The 25,000-nt window shown below is 50.7% G+C and overlaps 1 protein-coding gene across 8 annotated transcripts in view; it reads right to left on the bottom strand.

Annotated features, from left to right (window-relative positions):
- The window catches only part of erbb4b (erb-b2 receptor tyrosine kinase 4b), a 240,489-nt gene that overhangs the window by 103,614 nt on the left and 111,875 nt on the right, over positions 1-25,000 (bottom strand). For all 8 annotated transcript variants that reach the window (XR_014123368.1, XM_035520991.2, XM_081713214.1 and 5 more), the window contains one exon: positions 6,084-6,270. Coding sequence is in view for 7 of the 8 variants with exons in the window: in XM_035520991.2 (XP_035376884.1) it covers positions 6,084-6,270 (187 nt within the window). In the remaining variant the exon portion in view is untranslated. The remainder of the gene's footprint in view (positions 1-6,083; positions 6,271-25,000) is intronic.

Here is a 25,000-nt window from a genome sequence, read left to right as displayed (position 1 = left end):
GACAGCAGATGGATGGAGAGACTGTGGATCTACACACACACACACACACAATCACAGGCGCAGATGCTTACAGACACTCAGTAGACGCACATTGTGGAGAACGGATCTGGCAGATGGAGAGAGAGAAACCGCGAGGGCGAGATCTGACACTTCCTGAGGGTCAAAGGTTCCTACAGTAGCGTTCAATTACTCCGCTGAGCCGGACAGGGACAATAGCGTACAGTTCAACAACCGTAACCTGAAAACTAGCTCCAAAAGGGCGGGATGAAAGGAGAATTAAAAAACACGTTAGTGTCTTTCTTTTACTGAGGCTGTTATTATTTTGCAAACCAAGCAGGCAGTAATTACCAGCTGAATTCATCATGGCTGGTTCTCTTCTGGTGTAGAGACAAAAAAACATGAATAAATAAACCAGGGTGGACTGGGTAAATCAACGCCTTGGACACCTTCTGAAATCACAATTGCAGCAATTTGAAATGTCAGGTACAGTGATGCTTAGGGAGCGCATGGAAGCAAGGAACTCTGGTAGCCCCCCCGTCAGCTTTTAAATGTCTCGTCTCTGGCCAGGACAGACACCGCAGGATGCACGGGGACAGTGGAGCGGACAGAACTCAGCAGCTACACGTACATGTGGGAGCGCATGGCCTTCGTTAACAGGACATCGACGAGCCACACAAACGACAGAGCACTACGCCCGCTGGAGGTGGTTCGCTGAAGTCCCAAAGCTTTAGAAATGGCTTTATAACCTTTTCCAAACTGATAGAACTCAATTACTTTATATCTCATTTGTTCCTGAATTTCTTTGGATCGCAGCATGGTGTCTAGCTTTAGAGGATCTTTTGGTCTACTTCACTTTGTCAGGCAGGTCATATTTAAGTGAGTTCTTGATTGAGAACAGGTGTAGCAGTAATCAGGCCTGAGTGTGGCTAGAGAAATTGAACTCAGATTTCCAAAGATGTGATAAACCACAGTTAATTTATGTTTTAACAGGGGGGCGATCACTTTTTCACACAGGGCCATGTAGGTTTGGATTTTCTTCCCCCCTTAATAATAAAAACCTTCATCTAAAAACTGCATTTTGTGCTTACTTGTGTTATCTTTGTCTAATATTTAAATTAAAATAAATCTGAAACATTTAAGTGTGACAAACATGCAAAAAAATAAGATATCAGGAAGGGGGCAAACACTTTTTCACACCACTGTACATTTAATGTTAATAGTTCTGTTAATTGCTTTGGCAACAGTTGTTAATTGCAACTATAATTCACAGCTGTTAATTGCAAATTATGCCAATAAAGCAATTTGAATTTCAATTTGAAATTTGAATTTGAAAGAGAGGCAGAGAGTGAGAGAAACAATTAGACAAGACAGATAGAGAGGAAGCAATATTTTAGAGAGAGAGAGTGCATGTGTGTGTCTGGGCTGTGTTCCAGCTCTGAACTGCCTCAGGGTTACTGGGCAGTGAGTGAGTTCAATGTTCAGCTGACACAGCTATTGCCAACCCATCTACCTGCCCTGTCAACACACACGCACGCACACGTACACATACACACACACACCCACGCACACGCACACACACACATACACATACACACAAATACACCCACACGCACACCCCCACACACACACACATACACCCGCGCGCACGCACACAGACACATACCCATGCACACGCACACACACACACACACATGCACACACACACACACACATACACTTACACACGCACACACACACAAATGCACACGCACACACACACACACGTACAGGCGCCAGCTGAGAGACAGAGATAGAAAGACTGAGAAAGATGATGTGAAGTGAAAACTGATATAAGGATGAAAGATGAATGTAGAAAAGGTAAAACAAAAACAAAAAAAAATCACAAAGAGATCAAGAAAGTACAGAGTGGCAGAGAAGAGAGGAAAACAGTCATAGGAGAGGAGAGAGGAGTAGAGGAGAGGAGAAGAGGAGAAGAGAGGAGAGGAGAGGGGAAGAGAGGAGAAGAGAGGGGAAGAGGAGAGAAGAGGAGAAGAGGAGAAGAGAGGAGAGGAGAGGAGAAGAGAGGAGAGGAGAAGAGAGGAGAGGAGAAGAGAAGAGAGGAGAAGAGAGGGGAGTAGGGAGGAGAGAATCCTGAGAATGGAGGAGTGAAACACCCTAAAGAAAGAGCAGACCCGTGTTAGTGGAGGGAAGGTGGGGTGAAGTGAGCATGGCACAGCGTCTGTGACCTCCCCCAGTGGGCGTGTCTGTGACCTCCCCCAGTGGGCGTGTCTGTGACCTCCCCCCGTGGGCGTGTCTGTGACCTCCCCCAGTGGGCGTGTCTGTGACCTCCCCCCGTGGGCATGTCTGTGAGATCCCCCCGTGGGCGTGTCTGTGAGATCCCCCAGTGGGCGTGTCTGTGACCTCCCCCCGTGGGCGTGTCTGTGAGATCCCCCCGTGGGCGTGTCTGTGAGATCCCCCCGTGGGCGTGTCTGTGACCTCCCCCCGTGGGCGTGTCTGTGACCTCCCCTCGTGGGCGTGTCTGTGAGATCCCCCCTGTGGGCGTGTCTGTGACCTCCCCTCGTGGGCGTGTCTGAGAGCTCGTCCCGTGTCTGTACAGTACGACCCCCCCCTCCCCCGATCACCTCCAACCCCCTCTACACAACATCACAAAGGAGGTTCACATCACGTGTGCAGGTTTATCTGAGACTCAGCTATGGACATGGTTGGGAATGCTTCCTTCTCTCTCTCTCTCTCTCTCTCTCTCTCTCTCTCTCTCTCTCTCTCTCAGGTTCAGTTCAGTAAGTGTTATTTGCATGGTCATATTCAGTAACAGTACTGCCAAATCAGTACTAGAGTAAAACAACATGAATGACCAATTAAGGACTTGCAGTTAAAGACATATTAAGAATCTGTCTCTGCTCCTCTGTCTCTCTCCCTCTCTCTCGTTCTCCTTCTCTCTCTCTCTCTCACTCTCTCTCCCCTTCTCGTCCTCTCCCTCTCTCCACTTCAGCCCTTGCCTACCCTGGAATAATAATCAAACCCCGCTGTTGCACTCTCAGTCCTCACTTACGGATGCTCCTAATAAGCAGCCAGAGCAGCTGCTGCCATTTTGGATCGGGCCGGGGGGTGGGGGGGGGTGTTAGGGGTCCTCAGTCGCATGGAGCCATTCAGCAAACCAATCAGCGGCCAGTGAGAAGCTAGTGGAGCAGGGACGCGTGGGTCGTGCTGCGGTCTGGACCATCTTGCCAAAGAGGGGAGTGCTGTATAATACCAGTGATCAGGCACTGCGATGAGAGTGTCTGTCCCCCCCCAGGACACGGGATGAGCCGCCCCCAGCACCTATGCCACCACGCTCAGACTGCGGCTTGGGCTCTCAACCCAAATGGACTTGGGGCAGTTTGAGAACAGTGACAACACGATGTCCATGTGTTATATGTTAAATATGGGTCACAGTATACACGTTACAACGCCTCTACAGGAAAACCGGTACTGAAACGCACTAAAACAGGTACTGAAACACATACTGAAACACACACTAAAACAGGTACTGAAACACATACTGAAACACGCACTAAAACAGGTACTGAAACACATACTGATACACGCACTAAAACAGGTACTGAAACACATACTGATACACGCACTAAAACAGGTACTGAAACCCATACTGAAAAAAGGTACCGAAACAAGTACTGAACATACTGAAACTGGTACTGAAAGCATGACAGGGAAACTAACAGCCCAAAGCAGTGCTACTGTGTGGACCAGCAGAGCAGCTTAGCATCACCTCAGAAACCATAAACCAGACATCTTTAAAAGCGCCCGCGCCTGTGGGAGAGACGTCCGCTCCGCTCAGCAGTTCGTGCGAGCGCAATGGAAACCCTGGGGCCGTTTTCCACACTCGGCGGTTCTGTAATCATTCATTTGCCTTTGCCCTAAACCTCAACACAGTGCAGTAATACCTTAACACTTTCAGCCTGGTTTCTGACAAAGCTGGGACAGGTGATCGGAACGCTGGCCGCACGCTCCCGCTTGGGCCAGGTAACAACAGCAAAAATCCATGGTTGATATATTTTTATCAAAATTATTTAGCGAAATATTTGATTTTGGCAGCGGCACGGGAAGCAAATCGCATCCCGCAAAGCACAATAATTATTCACAGAGGAAAGATGGAACAGTAAGCAGCTAAGTGTCCAATAGCACCAATGAAATTGGTCTTGCGCTGTAACGAATGGCAGAAATAAACATGTCAGGTGAACCGTACATGCGGGACTGGCCGAAGGCTTGGCTGACAAAGCCCTCTGTTTCTCTGTGCGCTTGCAACATCAGGTGTGCTGCTTCATAACAAAAGAGCCCTGCACTTTACAACGCGTTCTGCTGACGCCTTTTCACGTGTCCCTTTTTTTCCTGACGACTCAGCCCTCTGCGGTTTTCCTCTCTAATGTGTTCACTTCGACACTTTTGCTCCGTTTCCTTCCCCCTGTCCCTAAAAGGCGCGACGCCACTTCTGTTTCCGTGAGGACCGGAGTGCTGATGTAATGCTCGTCTCACACGAGGACTGCTCTCGATCTCTACGAGTGCTCGGTGAAAGCTGGCTACATTTAAAAGGATGACCCCGCCATCCGAGATGACTGCTGCGTCTCGGGGGCAGTGAGCGACGCACTCTCGCTGGGTGCTGAAACGAGTTAGGGGTTCTGGCTGAAGGCGTCATGATAAGAATCCCATAAGGGCAAACGCAGTAGCTCAGAACATCAAAGGTTCAGATCTGTGTGTGTTTTACACGCGCCGTTTAAATGGCTGGTTAAAGTAGGAAGCCGTCCACACACATGCATGCTATGTATGTTTGCTTACATATGCACGCACCTGCTGCACACACACACACACACACAAACACACACACACACACACACACACACACACACATATCCCTCCACCACTACACAGGCATGTGAGCCACACTGCTGGAAGTTTTCAAGTATGCAGGACTTCGCAGTCTTTACTGTGCTGTTTCTCTACAGCAGAAGGGGACATTTCTGGGTCTTGTCTGTATGGAGATATGATGTAGAAGTGCAGGGGTATCAAAGTCCAGTCCTGGAGGGACACAGTCCAGCAGCGTTTAGTGACACGCCTACTAAACCTGAAAACTGACTGATGAGTTGAAACAGTTGCGTTTATGCAGGCCACTGTCTGGAACTCTCAGGCTGCAGTTTGACACCACAGTGCCACATTAACTAAAATTAGATTGTGTAATAATCGTGTTAAATTCACCTGATTCAACTCATCCGTCAATTTTCAGGTTTAGTGGGCGTGTCTGGTCAGAGCAGTCACCAAACTGGACTCTGACACCCCTGTTCTAAATGGATACGGTGAAACTGATCGTGGCCCACGTCACCGGTGATGAAGGAAAGTGAACAGTGTGTTGGTGGGATCTAATCAATCACGATTCCACCCAGCATAACCCAGGAACATGAAAAAACAGGCTGATTGAGTTGTGCTATCAATTCGACCTTGTCCGTCTAAACAAGACTCCACCACCTCGTGCAAAACGAGCCGTCTGATTTTACGGCTCTGATTCCACCCGCAATCACTTCAGCCCTGTACAATCGTAAAAGCATACAACTCTGGTTTGGGGAATAGGGGGAGAAAAAACATCATTCATTTGTTAAATAAATATTCATCCGTTTTCCCCATTTTTGTTTACACTCTGAGTTAGGCTAGTCCCAAACCACTTAACAAACAAGTGTGTTTCCATCGAGGAAGAGTGAAAACCAGCTTCATTTTCTCACTGGTTACTATGTAAAGGGTCCAGAAATGATGGGAGAACCTGTAAGGCTCAAAGGGCACCTTTAGAGGCTGTACCTGCAAAGCTCAAAGGGCACCTTTAAAGGCCATAAATGTGAGGCTTGGAGGGCACCTTTAAAGGCCGTACCTGTAAGGCTCAAAGGGCACCTTTAGAGGCCGCACCTGCAAAGCTCAGAGGGCACCTTTAAAGGCCATAAATGTGAGGCTTGGAGGGCACCTTTAAAGGCCGCACCTGTAAGGCTCATAGGATACCTTTAAAGGTCGTACCTGTGAGGTTCAGAGGGCACCTTCAAAGGCCATACCTGTGAGGTTGTTGAGGCCGAGCTGGCGGAGGCCGAAGTTGCCGTCGCGGCGGTAGTTGAGGAAGATTGCGAGGGCGTAGCGATCCTCGTAGAGTCGAGTCCCGCGGATGATGCGCAGGTTCTCCAGAGGCAGGTAGTCAAACTGGTTCAGCGCCACCAGCACATAGCCGGTCACCTCCCGGATGGACTGCACACAGGGGAAAAGGCTTTCAGGGTGACATAAGACAAAGCTTTTGATATTTAAGATGCTTAACAATGTGCCATGAAGAACAAAACAAAACAAAACAAAACAAAAAACACTCAGAAACAAGCCACTGCGAACCCCAGTAATAAACACGACCTTGGTGAGTCTCACAAACATCGAGCACAGATGGATTGTAAATTTATTATGTCCTGTGTCAACGTGGTAATGGGTAATGAAGCGTGTCAGTGCAGTGTAGAGTGAACAGCCAAGAGTGCCGCCCTTCCAGACAGCGATTCTAGGTGACCGGCAGGAAGTCCACACAGCCTCGGACATGACCTCTCTGCACGTCTCAATATTCAAGACAAGAGAGGTTGGACAATTTCATGTGTGTATGTATGCGCGCGCATGTGTGTGTGTGTGTGTGTGTGTGTGGTCTGCTTGCACATATGTGTATTGTGTGTACTGTATTTGACTGTGCATGTGTTTCTGTGTGCAAGTTTATGTGTAGAGATATTTGTATATGTTTGACTTGACTGCAGAATTGCCTCTTTCCTTCTAAAGATCTCTAGAACGTTTTTCCGGGATGCAGGAATGTCTCTAAAATGTTTCATTCACATTGGTAGATTTGGATTGTTATTTTAGCACACAAACCTCTGTGTGTGTGTGTGTGTGTGTGTGTGTGTGTGTGTGTGTGTGTGTGTAGAGAGCTCATACTACTCTCTGTGGACACAGGCGGCTATGAGATCTGCTGTACTCCAATGCTGCTGTGATTGACAGCTGTCAGGCAGTCTGACGCTCAGCTGAGGTGAAATGTGGAGATCCCCATCTGAGCCCGAGGCCCGTCTAAGTGGCACGCACCATGGTCATTCACCCCGGCTAACGGCCGGCGTCTGGCATCAGCACAGAGGATGTTTGGTGGCCAGCAGGCTGAGGGCTTTACGTGTGTCCTCACACCTGTCCAGCACTCTTCAGAAAACTCCTGTAAGCCCTGCAATAATGGTATCATGCGCCGCATGTGGGCGTGATTGTGGGAAATGTCTCCAGAACGTACTCTTTACCTTGGAAATGTCTCCAGAAGGTTCCCCTTTTCCTGGAAATGTTTCTAGAAGGTTCCCTCTACCCCAGGAATGTTCCGTTCTGTTCCTGGTAGATCTGGATGGTTATATCAGGTTTATTTCAGGAGCCATAAGTCAACATTACCCTGTTTCTGGGTGTTGGTGTTTGTTGGAGAATGTTGGTGTTTACTGGAGGACGTTGGTGTTTGTGTTTGCTGGAGAATGTTGGTTTTTGTTTGCTGGAGAATGTTGGTGTTTACTGGAGCATGTTGGTGTGGGGAATGATGGGTATGTTTTGGGCTTTAACCAGTTGACCAGTTTTCCTGATGCAGGCTGTGTCTACAGGCATCTAGCATGCATGTCCTGCATGATGGTATTATGGATGTAATTTAGTCTTAAACTAGGTTTAATCTGGGTTAGGATTACCCCAGACATCCACCCCACACATCCACCCTAGGCCTGCCATAATGTGACATTAAGTTGGAGAGACCAGCCATTAAAGTGGAATGGGGGCATACAGTGTCCAGGGGCGCTTTGAGATTCTCTCTGCTCCGACATAGCAAGAAGGCTAGTATTATCTACAGAGGGACACACGTGCACACACACACACACACACACACACACACACACACACATACTTCTGCCCAAGGCACCGCACCTTCTCCACAAACCTCTAAACACACACACCAGCACCAGAGCCTGTCATACTACACATTTCTACCTGATCCTCAAACACACACACACAAACACACACACACACACACACACATCTACTGTAACCTGCATTATACACGTTTATTTACACATACATACACCATCAGCGTCAACTACACCACACAGCTAGCGGGCCATGCCAAGTACCCCACACACCCACCCCAGGCTTGCCAAATACCCCACACAGCTAGCAGGCCATACCAGATACCCCACTGCCCTTGCCACTGGCAAACTAAACCCATCCCAGTTACCTAGCAACCTCGGAAAACTGCTTCCGTCTATGATGAGAAGAAAATGACCAGAAAAGGGCAGGGAAAAAAAACCCAACAACCAACAGAGGCGTCTTTGTTGTACTCCAGCTAATTTAATTAAAGGATTAGTTTGCTCAGATTTCTCTCAGCCTATTTCCAGCATCAATTTAAATTTCTCTCTCTCTCCGCAGCTAATTTCTTTTCAAGCCGCTGGATCAATACTTCCCAGGGACAGGGAAGGGGGCGGTCATGCCTCTCTTCTCCGCGCGCTGTTTACTCAGTAATAAACTGCAGAAGAGCAGAGGAAAAGCCCTCATTGCGTTTACAAGCTTCCTTCACAGATAATGGCCCCGTGGCTTTTTTTTTATTTTTTATTTTTTCATAACCTGCTGCTTTCGGGCTTTTGTCGGCCGATGTCCCAGGAAGACCCGAGCCTGCCCAAGGGTGCCGCTGTGATGTCAGTCAAAGACTGCAAGAGGTGGTGCCGTGCCCTCCACGTGACTCCGCCCACTCTCCCACTCAGAGGCCTGTTACCTACAGATGGAGGACGTGTGTGGGGGGGTGAGCTGTGTGTATGGATGTCTTCCTGGGCCTAAGAGGTCTGCAGGGAAAGGGCACTGCATCTTCAGGTAAGGCTGAGTTATAAAGGGGAGGAGCCGTGGGCGGGGCCGTGGGAGGGGCCATGTGCAGAAGGGCACGCTCCCTTGCAGGCTATGCCTACAGGCATCTAATCCTAAATTAAACACTAAATTTAAATTTTAAATTTGCTCTAAATTTACTCCACATTTCTCACTAAGATCTCAGGCCCAGGCTTCCTTTGTCTCAGAGAACACAGGATGCAAGACCAGCCCATGAGAGTGTTTTAAACTGGCCCACCAGCGTCCTGACCCTGCAGATGGGTCCTGGAATACCAGGGACTCGTCTGGGTCTGTGGGAAGATCCAGATTACAGGGAATTGGCGTTCACACACACACACACACACACACACACACACACACACACACACACACACGCACACACACACACACACACACACACACACACACACACACACACAAGCCTCTCACACTAGTCGTGGATCTGCCAGCTGACTGTGATTATGTACAACTGACTGGGCAACAATGTGCTTTTTATTCAGCTTAGAAATGTGGGACAAAGTCAAGGAATTTTTTTCCCTACTAAGATGGCAAACATCAAATTTGACGACAAAGGAAATAAAATAATGTTTCATATAAACATACTATTTTTTAGCATGTTTAAAATTTTAGAAACAGTTCAGAACTTAAAATAAAACACGTGAATATGAACTGTCGACTGAGAAAGTATTGGGTTATTACACAGCTAGTTTGAAACAGAGCAAGAAAAACAGGGGAGAAAGATTAATATGTTTTCCAAAAAAGTCTCTCAGAGGGACTGGAAAACGGATCCAGTGGAAGTGCTACTGGTTTCTGAAAGCCATGGATGTGTTAGCTTGGCTCCCTTTCCGGGTTTCGTTGGAGGAAACGTGCAGGGGGGAAGAAAAGCTCCCTTCAGTCCCGCCGACGTGCCCAGGGTGGAAATGCAAAGGGTCCTTCAGACCTGGACCTCCGAGAGCGACGGATGGAGAGAGAGAGAGAGAGAGAGAGAGAGAGAGGATGGACGGAAAGCGAAAGATGGAGAGCAAAACTGGGAGGCGCCGGCGGAGAGGGAAGAGGTGCAGTGGGGCGGATCAGAGCCGGCCTCCTGTATATTTTAATGCATAATTAATACTTCACCTGTTCCAGTTCAGGGAGAAAGGCAGAGGGTGAGGAAGAAAAACAGAGAGAGTGAAGGAGCGAGAACGAGTGAGAGAGAGAGAGAAGGACAATAAAACACAAAGAGTGGACTAGCAAGAAAGTGAGTGAGCTCTCGCATGGAGGAAGTGGGCAGGTGCAGGGAACACCCAATTAAGAATAAAAGCCAAGAGTGCAATGACACCATTAGCATGTTTGAGAGACTCGGCACAAGTTACCCTGAGTACAACTCATTTGCATACATATTGAAGTCGTTGTGTGCACCTCGGAGAGGTGGGGTCCAGGGGAGGGGCAGAGAATGCTCCGGAAACGTGTCCTCGCACCGCTCGCCTGTTAGCACCTTTTGTGTTTTGTGTTGAAGTTCTAATTTCCCATCGGCCGATACACGGTGTTCGATACAGGCACGTGAGAGCGTCTCGGCCTCCACGGCGCCTCGTCTCTGAGTGAACGGGTTCTGCCCCCAGTGCTCCTGCTGCTCTGCACATCTGTCGTGTGCGGGTTCAAAGAGGAACCCTTGAACTCTTCCTGCTTGGGCTCTCCAACCTCAGGCTGGCACGTGGTTTAGGCAGCCGCGCTTTGCCGGAGTACCAGAAGTTTTGATTTGTTTGTGTGCTTTTCCCAAAATTACGCCGCGCCGTCGAACTCGCTCGAGGCGCTCGCCGTGCAAGGCTCTGACGGGTCGCTGGAGAAGCCGGGTCAGCGTGTGCGCGGGGGATGAAAAACAGCGGTGCCCGCAAAGCGTCTTTAAGCTCTTGACTTTTGTTTTCCGTTGCCAAACGCTTCTCCCACAGGCCTTCGCTCGGAGACGGGAAACAGTGCGTAAAAAACGTGAGAGGGAATTCTTTCAGAATCAAACTAATCGGCCTCTCAAGTCTGAAGGACCCTCTGACAACTACGGAGAAGCCGGTTATTATTCCCAGTCAGTAATGAGAGGGGGAGGGGAGTAGTTGCACGAGTCCGGGGTGACTTTGCGATGCCCGGATGGCTGTTGGAGCAGCTTGCCAAGGCACCGCGGTCCCCTCGGGCTCCGGAGCGTTCCTCCTGACAGCGCTACAGACGCACGCGCCAGCCGCCGAGTGCCTAGTGTCACCAATGCAGATATTTCAACTGTTTCCAAAATCACATACGAGGGATTTGCAGTGAGCGGGAACGCCGTGAGAAGCATCACAGTTCATTGCGGCCAAGACAGATGTGTTCGAATACCCAAGGGCAGATCCCAGATCGGTACGCTTCGTGGTAATCTGGCTGCCGGACGGAGGCTTTTCCGGTGAGGAGCTCGAAACAGGATGCTTTCAAACTCCTCTCTGTGGAAGCCCTGGGTTCTCGCTGGCAGGACGATACGCGCACGTCAATGAGGATCGGGGCGTCTGCCAAAACACCGAAAAGGAAACTGTTAAAAACGTCAGTCAAGGTGGATCGGAGGGCGAGGGAGACGATGATTCCGAGTGTCTGCCAGGTGGTGTTTTAACTACAACTTAAACAATTTCCTTCCACCCCCGAGCCGTTCAGCCTCTTTTTTTGTCCTGGGCGCGTTTCTTTCGAAGCGCTGGCCAGTGCGGAGCGTTCGCCAGGAGATGAAATGAACATCGCCGGCGTCGACGAGCCCGGCTTGAATGAAGGGGGCAATTACTGTGCGGACCTCTGGTGAAGGCGGAGAAGGGGTGATAACTCCTCGCCGCTGTGGGCGCTTATCACTTTATTCTGGCGGGACGCAGGGAAGATGGTGGAGATATCGCGGTTCCCAAAGTGGCGACTGAGAAAGTGTTTGCGACCGAGCCGGTGGTGACGTCTGCGGAAGTTTCTGGAGAGTCCCCCCCCACTGGCACAGTGAAGCGTCTACTGCCTTGTGCTCGGCCCTGTGAGTACACCCCCAGAACAGCAGGGGGCGACCTGCCGCCAGCCAGCGTTCACACAGCAAGCCTGTCGTCGGGGTGAGAAACAACACCTCACACTCAACAGCTCCGTCTGCCAGACTATGGCGACATCGTTTACCAAACATGCAAGACAAAACAGGCAGCTCTGATTATCATAAACCTTAAAATCTAAAACTATACAGTAGAAACTGCACAACACTTATGATGTGATTTGATTCAGCTCAAGGCTTCGTTGTTAATGTGAGTTCGCCGAGCCCACACAGGGTTGATGGTGTAGACCGCAGAGAAGCCGCTTTAAGGACAGTTCTCCCCTCAGCTGCTCACACCGGTAACGCAAATGGGCCGTTGAGAAGACACCAGGTTCCTGTCACTTGAAAAGCCTCCAGAGGAGGTGGACGGTTCTGGACAAAGTGTCTGCATGATTTAAAACTGGAAAGCTGATTGTGAGGAGAAAGCTCAAAGGCTGTCAAATGACTGTAAAACACAATAAAACTCATATTTGGACTTTGTGTGTGTGTGTGTGTGTGTCTGTGTGTGTGCATGTATCTATCTGTGTCTGTGTCTACGTGTGTGTGTGTGTGTGTGTGTGTGTGTGTGTGTGTGTGTGTGTGTGTGTATGTGTGTGTGTGTATGTTTGTGTGTGTGTGGATCACACAGAAACTTCAGTTTCACAGCTGAAGGTCTGGAGTGGAGCCTTTCCAGCTATAATGTCTGCTAAGAGCTTAGATTAGGCAGGGCGGGGCGGGGGCGGGGCAGGGGCGGGGCATGGCAGGAGCAGGGCAAGGGCGGGGCAGGGGCGGGGCATGGCAGGGGCGGGGCGGGGCAGGGGCAGGGCATGGCAGGGGCGGGGCAGGGCGGGGCAGGGCAGGGGCGGTTTGTGGACACAGGTGCTCCACCCATCATGATCTCCTCAGCCACCAGCCACAAACACCACAAACACAAGTACAGGAACGAGGGTCTCACTGCACAGCCAGCATCTAGATGTGTGTGTGTGTGTGTGTGTGTGTGTAGTAGTAGTAGTGCTCTGACTCATCAGGAGGAAAGCTCTCAAGTAAACTGTTTTCTTAAAAGTCTCTATAAAATATCCTCTCCAGTGCAAGATGTGGACTTGAAAGAAGCACGAATGCGCGCACACACACACACACACACACACACACACACACACACACACACACACATACACACGCACACGCACACATACACACGCACGCACGCACACAAACACACACACACACACACACACACAAACACATACACATGCACGCACACAAACACACACACACACACACATACACATGCACGCACACACGCACACACACACACACACACACACTTTGCTAATGGTAGCCCTTTCAGTCACATTACAGATACAGAACCATACGCGAGTGTGTATTGATTCAGCACAACAGTGATTAAGAACAACAGTTAGACTTGTTATGTCCACCCTTCTCCTCTTCCCTCTGACTTTCACACACCACTTCCTCTTCCTTGAAGCCCTTCTCATGTCCATCTCTCCTTTATCTTCACCCACTGCTCAACCACTTTGCCTTCTGTGGATACATACTCTAAATAAAAACTCCTGATAATTACAGACGTACTGCACGGCTAGGGAAGCTTTCCTGTTACAGTCACACAACGGTAGTGTTATTAATTCCCTTAATAATCTGAGATTCAACAGCAACGCTATAAAGGTTTGAACCGCCACATTATCAAAATACACAAATCACAGCCCTGATGTGTTATACATGATGTGTGCTAATGTTTTGTGAGGTTATATGTCTTCCGTTTTATTCTTATTTTGTTAATGCCATTGCTGGTTGGAAAGTCTGAAAAATCAGTCAAAGGTCACCCAACTGTGTGTGTGTGTGTGTGTGTGTGTGTGTTTGTGCCAGAGGCTAGGCTGCTGCCTTAACTACAGACATGTGAACATATACCAGAACACGTGTGGACACGTCCATACTTACATAACTCACTGACAGGTAGCATCGCGCACACACACGCACACAAGCTACCCAAGATGGCACGGCAACTCAGTGACACTGTACATTTGTGCCTTTTGTACAGACGCCGAACCCCTACCCCCTCCAAAGTATACCAAAACCCCTCATCACATCCAGCAGGAGAGCGAGAGAATTAAGGCAAATTAAGAATTAAGGCCACAATAACGCTAGCGCAGCTCTTAATGTGCAGGGACTGCCTCCCTGCTGAGGGCAGAAAACAGAGGCATTAGCATACGCGGGGCGTGCTAATGAAAAGGGTTCGAGATTCCACAGCCAGCGATGCAGGCCCCATAACAACCCCCCACCTGCCTGCCAATGAAACTCCCCCCAATTAAGACCTCAACCAGTGCAGCCTCGAAGAAGGAAAGGCCCCTTTTGTGGACCGCGGGCGGTGCGCCGGGCGGACCGTTTATTTCATTGTTTATCGGTCCTGCGTGTGGATTTGTTCCCACACACGGAGAGGAGCTCTCCGGAGTTCGTTCTCACAGAGGGTGTAGAGACGGCAGGTCCAAAGAACCACAAATAACACCAGCAATCTACAGCGGTGCACAGGAGCAAAACGCATGTTACCCCACGGCGGTGGGCCGTCGGGCTTCCAGACGGCGGTCCAGAGACGCGTTCGCTCGTTCGGGATCTGGTTGGGAAAGGACCCCTCCATTTAAGGCGAGCATTAAAGAAACGGGGCAAACGGCGAGAGGCGAGGGGTGGAGAAGGTTCGCGGTAAGGGTCGAAGGGGGCAAAAGAGAATTAATGAAATTATTTAAATGAGGTTTGTCCCCTAAGGCTCAGAGATTACTCTGTCACTCTCCATTTTAGCGAGTTAGTGCAGCCTGATTTACAAATTTAATTAGCGGCATAATCTACACGGGATGTAATGCAAGCTTGCGCGTAACAATGCAAAAGGGAATGTGGGTTGTTCGCCTACACTTGAACCCGTGTCCTGAATACCGGATAAAGATGCTAATGCTGTCTATGGCTTCGGATCTGCGTCATGCCAAACGCGCCGGACAGAAGAGGAAGGAGCAGGTTAGCATAACTGTGTGAACTCCATTTTGTGTCCATGGAGGTCAAACTATTCCTGCTTCCCTGGAATTGGTGGAAATGCATGTTGCTGTTGTCACAGAACCTGATTCGGTGTCTGAGCTTGGCCATCTCGAGACTGAAATCCCAGGCAGGTGTGATCATGTCCACAGTTAGCTGTGTTGTGTCTGGAGTCACAAAAGCTGCACCAGAAATGAGCACTGACACTGACCAGTATTGAAAAGCTGGTTTTGTTTAAAGCACTTTGTATTAATGGATGCTGTGTTCATTTATCTCACTGGCAAGCTGCACTGTTTGTGCACCGGGGACACCGGTTTTCATTATACGCAGTAAGTTGTACAAACAAAGCAAATCTATGCATTATCTCCAGCAGGGTTTGCGGGCGTAATCCATGAATGAGGCTACCTGGCACGTTCCTGCGTCTTTGTCTGAGGGCAGGACTCCGGGACTGAATCCACAGATGTGGACAGACCGGAAAGTTTAGTGGTGATGGAGGCGCTGGAAGCTTTAACAATTGCGGTCATGTTAAAACTTCAGCCGTGCCAGAGACACGGGAGAGTTTCGCTGGGACACTGGACAGCTCGGCAGTGGCGGACGCCAGAAAGTTTCACCGTAACGGGGACGTAGGGACGAGCGCTTGAGCGTCCTCATCTCTGCTCCTGGGGATGGGACTCTGTCACTCTCCTGCTAACGAGGGGCGTCTCCTGCTGGAATTCCCCAAATAGAGTAATTTGCTATTGATTTGCCGCGTTAATTACCGACCCATTTGCCCGGTGTCGTGGTTAATATCGCACGCGGTCGATGAGGTGATGGCTCTCGCTGGGGCCGTTAGTGATGGACGGCGCTTATTTAATCAGCGAGCACCCGTCTACCACACTCAGTATGGACGCTGGCTGGCTCGGGGAGTCCTCAGCCATCGGGCCGCGCCGACCCGGAGGTGGAGGTGGAGGTGGAGGTGGGTCGTTTGGGGCAGACGTGCGGCGCGGGCAGGCACCTCAGGGTCGCGCTTGCCAGTCCTCTCTCGGTTCCTTCGTCTTCCTTGTCTGCCCTGCTCTTTCGTTCTCGACATGAGGCGCGAAGTCGCACCTTTATGAGGCTTCGGTAAAGGAAAGCGCGCGGTTGCGGTTGCCGCGAGCTTGTTTACCGCCCTCTCTGCCAGATAAAGGCTCAGTTAAAGTGTCGCTAAGAGCGTCGTTATCCGCCCGGGCGATGAAAACGTCCGATCGAGTGCCGTCAGAGACGGCTGGGGTCGCGGTGTTTCACGACGCTGACCGGACCAAGCCTGTTCCTTCTGGCTGGGTTTGAATGAGTTTTCCCCTAGCAGATATCAACAATACCGCCAGGATAAGAAGCTCTTTTCATGAGCGTGAATACACACTCCTTCGCCGGAGCTTTCAGAAGAGAACGCAACACAAGGCCATTTCTGTTCGCTTCAACTCCCTGGGGCATCTTAAAAACAGATGATAAACACATTTACTGTTAGTGTCATCCGATTAGTGCACAATGACAGAAAAAGAGGATCATCTGAAATGATTTACAGGTGATCACGGAATTAATTAAAGCTCACAGGGTCACAGACAGAGAGCCCTGCAGCACACCTGCCGCCAGCCTCTACTCACCTTGTCGGAATTTGGAGGTCGTATGCGTGCATTAGTACTTCCTGTTACGTGGGAAACTCACGGGCAGCTTTCTGAACAGACAGAGGTCCGTTCTCATATCCATCGGCCGGATCGGTCGGCTTGCGCTGATAAAGCCACTATTTTTTTTGCAGAATCGTGTTTGCTGTTTAAACTGCTAAAACGGTGAAGACTGATCAAATAAAAACCCATAAAAAGCTCCGATTACCTTTTTAACTCTGAAAGTAAAAAAAAGCCCACGTGCCACGTCGCATTTTCCAGGCGCCATGCGAAGAAAACCGAGAGCAAGCTTTGGAACGTCTGCGGCTCGGAGTGATGGAGCTCTTCGGCCATTCGTGTGGCGGCCGGCCGGTCAGACGTTAATTATGCCTCTCTCACTAGGGCTCGCCGTGCGGGCAACGTAGCAGCTGGTGAGGTGTTCTGGCGTGGGGCAGCATCTCGTGATGGCCGACCGGCAGCTTGGGCCCTGGCCTTGACGACCGGCCGGATCCTGGGGGGCGGTATGCCTGCGGAGTTTAATAAATATGACGGCTTTATTAGCCAATGAAAGATGATGGATCTGGAGGATCACGACCTTCCTCTGTGTGCTGAAGGACACTCCCTCTGAAACGGGCACTCGTCGCCGTGGGGCTTCGGCCTGGAGGGGAAGCGTGGGGGAGACAGGGGGGCCGTCATGCGGTGGCAAGATGCCCCTCTAACCCAGTTAGCTGCTCCCGAAAGTGGGGGCGCCAGAGGGCGTTGCCACACCTCGGTCTCGCGGGCGACGGCATGTTTAATTCAGCGAGCGCGCATCAACCCCAGAGAGAATCTGGCATGCCCCGCCACGACGACCTGGAGCAGCTGCAGGGGCACTGAGTCTCTAGGTAACCACCATTATTTCCGTGGCTGGTGACACAGTTTTCGTGGGTGCGCACGCCAGGCGGAGCCTTTGATGTTTATTTGAAACAAAGCCGACATCATGACACCTCGCAGGACGGAGCGGAACAGAATCCTGCACTGGCAGACGCAGGACACTGGGAACCCCTGAATGAGTCAGGAGAGAGTGACCCTGACACACAAACACACATACACACACACACACACACACACATAAGCTGTTTTTCGTCAACATCTGACTGCACAGCTCTTCTGCCTGGGACGTTTGTGTGCGTCGGCCGCAAAACCTGTTTTCTGCTGTTTCCCAAGAATTTCCCAGCAGGTATTGCTTCGTGGCAGAATAAGCTCAGACTGAGAGCATTTTGGATCACTCACTACATAGTAAACAACAGGACAAAAAAAAAAAAAAAATCATGTGCCTTTTTTCCTAATTTTAGTCTGCATTTTAAAACGGAGAGTTAGCAACTACTGCATAAAAGGTCAAAGCAGCAACCCCTGTATCCTCAGCACGTGCTCTTTAAACCTGGCTGAGGTTGGGCTGCTAAACTATGGCTAATCTGAGGCTGTTGGGCTTTCCTGTCATGTGTGATGTAGAGATTCGCCTTCCTGTTCCCCCGGTTTAGATCCTACAGCGGACCCTGTGTGCTACAGTGAGTGTGTGTATCAGGAGGATGTGCTGCCCGGTCAATGGACTTCCTGCTCCCATGGGCGGATTTATGATCTCCAGGTTGCCCTGTAAATTCCTCCCCATGTCCAGTACAAGGTCTGGCGTCTCATCGTCAAATCTTGGAAAGGCTGAAACGCTGTCGACACCCTGGAAAGGGCAGGCCCGGATTTACAAACCCTCCAACTGCCTCCACCCCTGCCCTCCAACCAACCACCACCCATGTCCTCCAACCACCTCCGCCCATGTCCTCCAACCACCTCCACCCCTGCCCTCCAACCAACCACCACCCATGTCCTCCAACCGCCTCCACACATGTCCTCCAACCACCTCCAACCCCTGCCCTCCAACCAACCACCACCCCTGCCCTACTTCTGAAGACCCACCCCCGACACACGTTACTTACTCCTACTGTCCAATTTTTCTTTTTAGGAATTTGACGACTTATGAATAACAGAAAAAAGAGTAAGCAATTTGCCTTTCACAGTTATTCGTGCTTAAAACTACACACACAAAAAAGGGCCATAATTACCCAGCACTGGTTATATTTATGAAGGAACGATGACGTTCCAACAGGGCTGTGGCGCGGTGCTGGAACAGGCCCTGACAATGCTCTAATTTCACACTAAAGAGCTGTAATTACTCCAACAGCCTCCTCTCTCCTGCTATTTCTCCCTCTCTCTCTCCCTCGCTCTCTCCCTCTCTCTCTCCCTCTCTTTTCTTTTCACCCCCTTGTTCTCTATCTCTTGTTGCAACAATCTCTTCCCTGAACGCACGGCTGGCAACGTCTCACCCTTCATTCCTGCCGTCATCCCCGTCAGTGACACGGCACGGGACATTAACACCACAGAACAGCATCACGAGCCAACGAGCAATTCAGTTAGTCCGTTGGAGGTCCTTTATCCCATCCTGCCGTCGGGAGCGAACTCCGGAGCCTTTCGGAAAGGTCGAAGGTTCCGGGCAGACCGGGCGGAGGTTCTTAGGCCGGCCCCGCCTCCGCCGCACGCCTGATTCGACAAGCGTTTGCTTCCAGCTCCACGCTCGGGTAACGGATCGTGATGCGTAAATGATACTCCAGAGGCCATCGAGTGGCCAGCCGCCCAGGATGGTCGGTTGCTGAGGGTGGAGCTGGGAACACCGCAGCGTGTGACACAAGAGGGCGGGGCTACCCCAGACTTGCCTGGCCTCCTCCTCCAATAGCCAGGAACCTGGGAGAGTTATTTTAATAACAGGTCCGTCCCCTGACGCTTGGTGGACCTCGCGCTTTTCAGATGGACGTTTAGATGATTAATGGCTGGTCTAAAAGCCGTAATTACGGGCTGGCGGTTGGGTTTCGGCGGGTCACTCAGGAGGGCGAGGGGGAGTTAGGCTAGAGCAGGACGTGTGAGCCGCGACAAACGTCTTTATTAAACGGCCTTCGGGGGGCATGAGTCGCACAGCCTCTAAGGAAAACGTGAGGAAGACCTGACAGGCACTGCTCAGATAGAGAAAGAGACTGACGGACTGGTAGAAAGACAGACAGATCAACAGAGAAAGACAGAGAGACAGAGAGAGAGAGAAAAAGACAAATGAACTTTAAAAGAAAAGGCACAGAAAGAATCACAGTTGGAGCAGTATGGGCGGGAGAGAGGATGGTAACAGGAGGCGCACAGCCCTGAAGACTCCTAGAAGCTACAGCCACGCCAGACGGGAGGAGGGCGGAATGCAGGGATGAGTAACGGCCGCTTCCACGCCTCGGCGGTGTGCGGCTCGCACGAGTGCGTGCGGCCAGCCTGTCCCCGTACGCGGGACTTTTCCCCTACGACGTGTTAATTTGTTTTTCCCAGGAGTTCATTCCTCTGGCACGGGTCAGCAGCTGGTGGCGCGCGCACGGGGGCGATCTCACCTTGCCCCGCAGAAGCTCTTGTGACCATTATTTTCGGCTACAAGTGAAATTGGCCACGAGCTAATCAACATTTAGCTCTTCCACGTGTGTTATTACGCAGCAATTGATGGATGGTACAATTACACCCAGTGTCACTTAGCTAAATGGCTGTGTAATGCTAATGAGCTCTTATTCAAACAGCCACTAGTTAGTGTGTGGAAATGGTGGTTTGGGGGGGGCGGTATCAGAGGGGGATATCGGAGGGGGGCAGATAGAGAATGAGCAGTGAACACAGACGTGAGCCACGTGACCAAGCTAAGTACACTACTGTTGTGTTTTCACATGGATCACGTTGGATTCTCTACAATGACCATCTTTAAAAGGAATGAGTAAGTCTTACGTATTTTACATTTTATCTATTACACACACACACACACACACACACACACACACACACACACACACAAACACACACACCAAAACAAGGTCAAAGGGGCATTTTCCCACCAATCATAATTATAGTCAGGCATTGTGAAGACCAGCCTGTCTTTCTCTCAAGGTCCCGCAGAATAATAGAGGAATAGTGGCTCTCAGACAAACACACACATACTCAAGGACACACACACACAAACAAATGCACACACACACACACGCATACGCACACACACACACACACACACACACACGCTCACACACACACACGTGCGCTCACACACACACAAACAAATGCACACACACACACACGCGTGTGCCCGCGCTCACACACACACACACACGCTCACACACACACACACGCATGCTCACACACACACAAACAAATGCACACACACACGTGTGCGCACACACACACACCCACACACACATGTACTCACACACACACACACACACACACACGCTCACACACACACACGTGCGCTCACACACACACACAAACAAATGCACACACACACACGCGCGTGCCCGCGCTCACACACACACACACACGCTCACACACACACACACGCATGCTCACACACACACAAACAAATGCACACACACACACACACACGTGTGCGCACACACACACACCCACACACACATGTACTCACACACACACACACACACACACACACACACACACAGATGGATTCCAACATAGTGCTAGAGTCTGCCACTCTTATGTAGAAAGGAAGCCTGCCATGGACATCCTGTCGGGAGTTATTCTCCATTGCTACTGTTGAACCATTCTGGCCTTCCTCAGTAACATCACCTCAGGCCCTGCCTCCTCCCATCAATGCTTCCCCTACACTCCTCCACCCACCCCCCCAGCGTCACAGGGACATCCATCTGCCTTTGACACAAAGCCGCGCTTACGAAGCCGCCATAGGGATTTGGACAAAGTGGGACCCCACCCCCCACCTGTGATCACAATGGTTTGTTCCACTGGCTACTGCGAGCCCCGTATAAATACCCCCTCTTGGCAAATAATTGGACGAAAACAACAAACCCAAAACGATGTTGTGGTCCTGTCATTTGAGAGGGAACGGCAATGGAGAATGCCAGTTTTAATAGGAGGCCATTTACACCCGCAAAGGCATCGAGGTATAACATCTGGGAATAAAAGGGATGTGTGTTCGGAATGACATTTCAGAGGCTCGTAGAGCACGGGCTGCACTGCCGAGAGTGAGTGTGTGAACAGCAGAGAGAGCGTGAGAGAGGCACACCAGAGAGCTCTGTCACCGCAGTACAGCACCGCTGACACGCTACACACATCCAGAGAGACGGAGAGAGAGCGAGGGAGAGAGAGAGAGAGGGAGAGAGAGGGAGAGAGAGAGAGGGAGGGAGAGAGAAAGAGAGAGGGAGAGAGAGAGAGAGAGGGAGGGAGAAAGAGAGAGGGAGAGAGAGAGAGAGAGAGAGGGAGAGGGAGAGAGAGAGAGAGAGGGAGAGAGAAACAGAGAGGGAGAGAGAAGCGGGAGAGAGAGAAAGAAAGAGAGCGGGGAAGAAGGAGTTCTTGCTTGGGGATCTCTTCAGACTCACAACCTGACCTATTTACTGCGTGATCGATGGCTAACACTTACTAACGCTAAACTGTTACACAATACATGAAACCCTCTCCCAACTGTAGTACTGCACACACACACACACACACACACATGTGCGCACATCCTGCTATCAGCACACAGTCTTGTATTTCTATCATTGTGGCGTCTGTTCACTCATGGGCCAATGCCCCCCCAGTATCAGCATGTTCTTTCTGTCAACATGGGGACAGTTACTCCACAAATACAAATATATACCACAGTACAGTCACACACATGCGCGCGCACACGCACATACGCTCACACACGTTCACACGCACACATACACTCACACACGTTCACACGCACACATACACTCACACACGTTCACACGCACACATACATTCACACACGTTCATACACACGCACACACACACGTTCACACGCACACATACACTCACACACACACACACACACACACACACACACACACACACACACACACACACAGCGAGGTGTGCTAGTTCAGAGGACACCCAGAAGTCTCCTTTTGTCGTCTCTGTGCTGGAGAGCGGCTTGCGGAGGCGAGATCTCCATTCCCAACCCTTATCGCTCCGCACCTCTTCATAAAACGCGTCGGACCATGTGTGCCACCGTTCCCCCTCCCTGATTGGCTGGGCGAGGCATAGTCGCCACCCCCCTCTGGGAGGGCGACGCAGAGCCCGAGCTGCGTGCTCCCATGGCCCTTTTCCTCTCAGAGCCTTTTATTCTGCCACCGGTGTGCGTGGGAGATAAGCCACGGCGTGCCATTCCCCCGCTATCGCCCCACGACGTGCCGTGTTCGCGGGAGATGCCGGCGTCTCGCCGGGACACGCGCTCTGGTTGGGAGGGAGGGGGAGGTCTCTGTTTAGCTCGCCAAGAGCTCAGGCGGTGGCCACATGCACACACACACACACACAGCTCACACACACACACAAGCATACACACACACAGCTCACACACACACAAGCATACACACACACAGCTCACACACACACAAGCATACACACACACAGCTCACACTTCCCCTCACCAGAAAGTCACCTTCAGATCGGCAGGTGCTGGCTCTGGGCTCCGAGTCCCAGAATTTCCTTAAGGCTTCCACCTGAGTGATCTGATTGGATGGCAAAGAGGAGGATGTGGGCTCTTTATAAATGAACGTCACCCGTCATCAGTACCGAGCCATAGTAAATGGAAAAATCTAGAGGAATGGCGTTTTTTGACGCGGTTTAAGGTTTGGGTATAGCTGTGGAAGGCAACCTCTGCAGACAAAGTGTACAGTGTGGTGAGTGTTTTCTCTTTCAGAATAAGCTGTCACTTACAAAAAGCTGACCAGTAAAGTGAAACAAACAAATCCACATCAGGTCACATGACTGTGCGGCCAGCCGTCTGTCTGCCTTGTTGCTAGGACATGGCAGACCTCTGTCTGGGTGCACCGAGACAGCGCAGGACCGATGCATTAGACTTTAACGAAGATGCCAGTTGGGTCCCGGAGCATCGTCAGCGAGAGCCGCGTGGGATCCGTGAGGGTCCTGCCTGGGGCCTGGACCTTTTCCATATGCTGAAAGGCTGGGTCAGAACAGGCCCTGCCCACCACGCACTCTCGGCGGGACAGTCACCATGTTGCCCCGCGGGTCGGGCCCTCTACTGGATTGAGGGTGGAGCTGCGCAGGCGGTTAGGTGGAGTGAGGGGCTGGGATGGAGGGCTGGGGTTGGTGGAGTGGAGGTGGGGTTTGGGTTGAACCCAGGTCCTGATCCATGTTCCCACTATACTGAGCTACACGGGGCAGAGTGACAGAAGGAGACGGGTTCTGTTGAAGAACTGGATGAGGAGTGTGGGGAAATGTATCTGTCAGTCACTCCAACTGCAAAAAAGGTCTTTAAACCTCTCTCTCACACACACGGAGTTACCCTCTCAGGGGAAAAACATCACCAAGAGTCCTATGCATTTAGATGCAGCTGCTATGGTCTGATTCCAGTTATCCGTAGTAACGCTGTTTGCACATTATTCTCCTTCCAAACACACACACACACACACACACACACACCCTTTTCCCTTTTCATCCACTTCCACTGGCTCCTAAAAGCAGTGTTTGTGTGAAAGAGCCGGATGCCATTATTGTTAGTGGGGCTCAAAGTGCCACAGTGCCACCTGGGGTAGGACACACACACACTACACACACACACACACACACACACACACACACACACACACAAACACAGGAGTAGGACTGTGTGACTGACACCACACCACACACACACACACCACACCACACACACACACACACACACACACCACACTCCACTTACACACACACACTGGAGTAGGACTGTGTGACTGACACTACACTACACTACACACACACAGGGGTAAGACCACGTGACTGACTGTGTCAGTCACACGTGTGTGTGACACATATGTGTGTGTGTGTGTATGTGTGTGTGAGTGTGTGTGTGTGTGTGTGTGTGTGTGTATGTGTGTGTGAGTGTGTGTGTGTGTGTGTGTGTGTGTGTGTGCATGAGTGTGAGTGTGTGTGTGAGTGTGTGTGAGTGTGTGTGTGTGTGTGTGTGTGTGCGTGAGCGTGAGTGAGTGTGTGTGTGCGTGAGTGTGTATGCGTGTGTGTGTGAGTGTGTGTGTGTGTGTGTGTGTGTGTGTGTGTGAGTGTGTATGTGTGAGTGTGTGTGTGTGTGTGTAATTAGGTCCCTAGTCCATGTGGCTCTGTCTGACTATTTTCATCATTTCCTTGGTTTATGGCATGTTGTTTGTCTCTTTCTCTTTTCTCCGTCTCTCGTCTTTCTCTCTCTCTGTCTCTCTCTTTCCCTCATTATCTGTCTCTCTCTGTCTGTCTGTCTTTCTCCCCTGGCCCCCACCTCTGTCTGTCTCTCTCTCTCTCTCTCTCTCTCTGAAAGCCCCCCAAGCCCCCTCTACACTATTTATGTCCCTTTTCA

Source organism: Electrophorus electricus, chromosome 4, assembly GCF_041902795.1.
Source record: "Electrophorus electricus isolate QZ-2024a chromosome 4, ASM4190279v1, whole genome shotgun sequence".
NCBI lineage: Eukaryota > Metazoa > Chordata > Actinopteri > Gymnotiformes > Gymnotidae > Electrophorus > Electrophorus electricus.
Note: the sequence above shows the minus strand (reverse complement) of the source record. Positions and strands in the feature narration are given on the sequence as shown.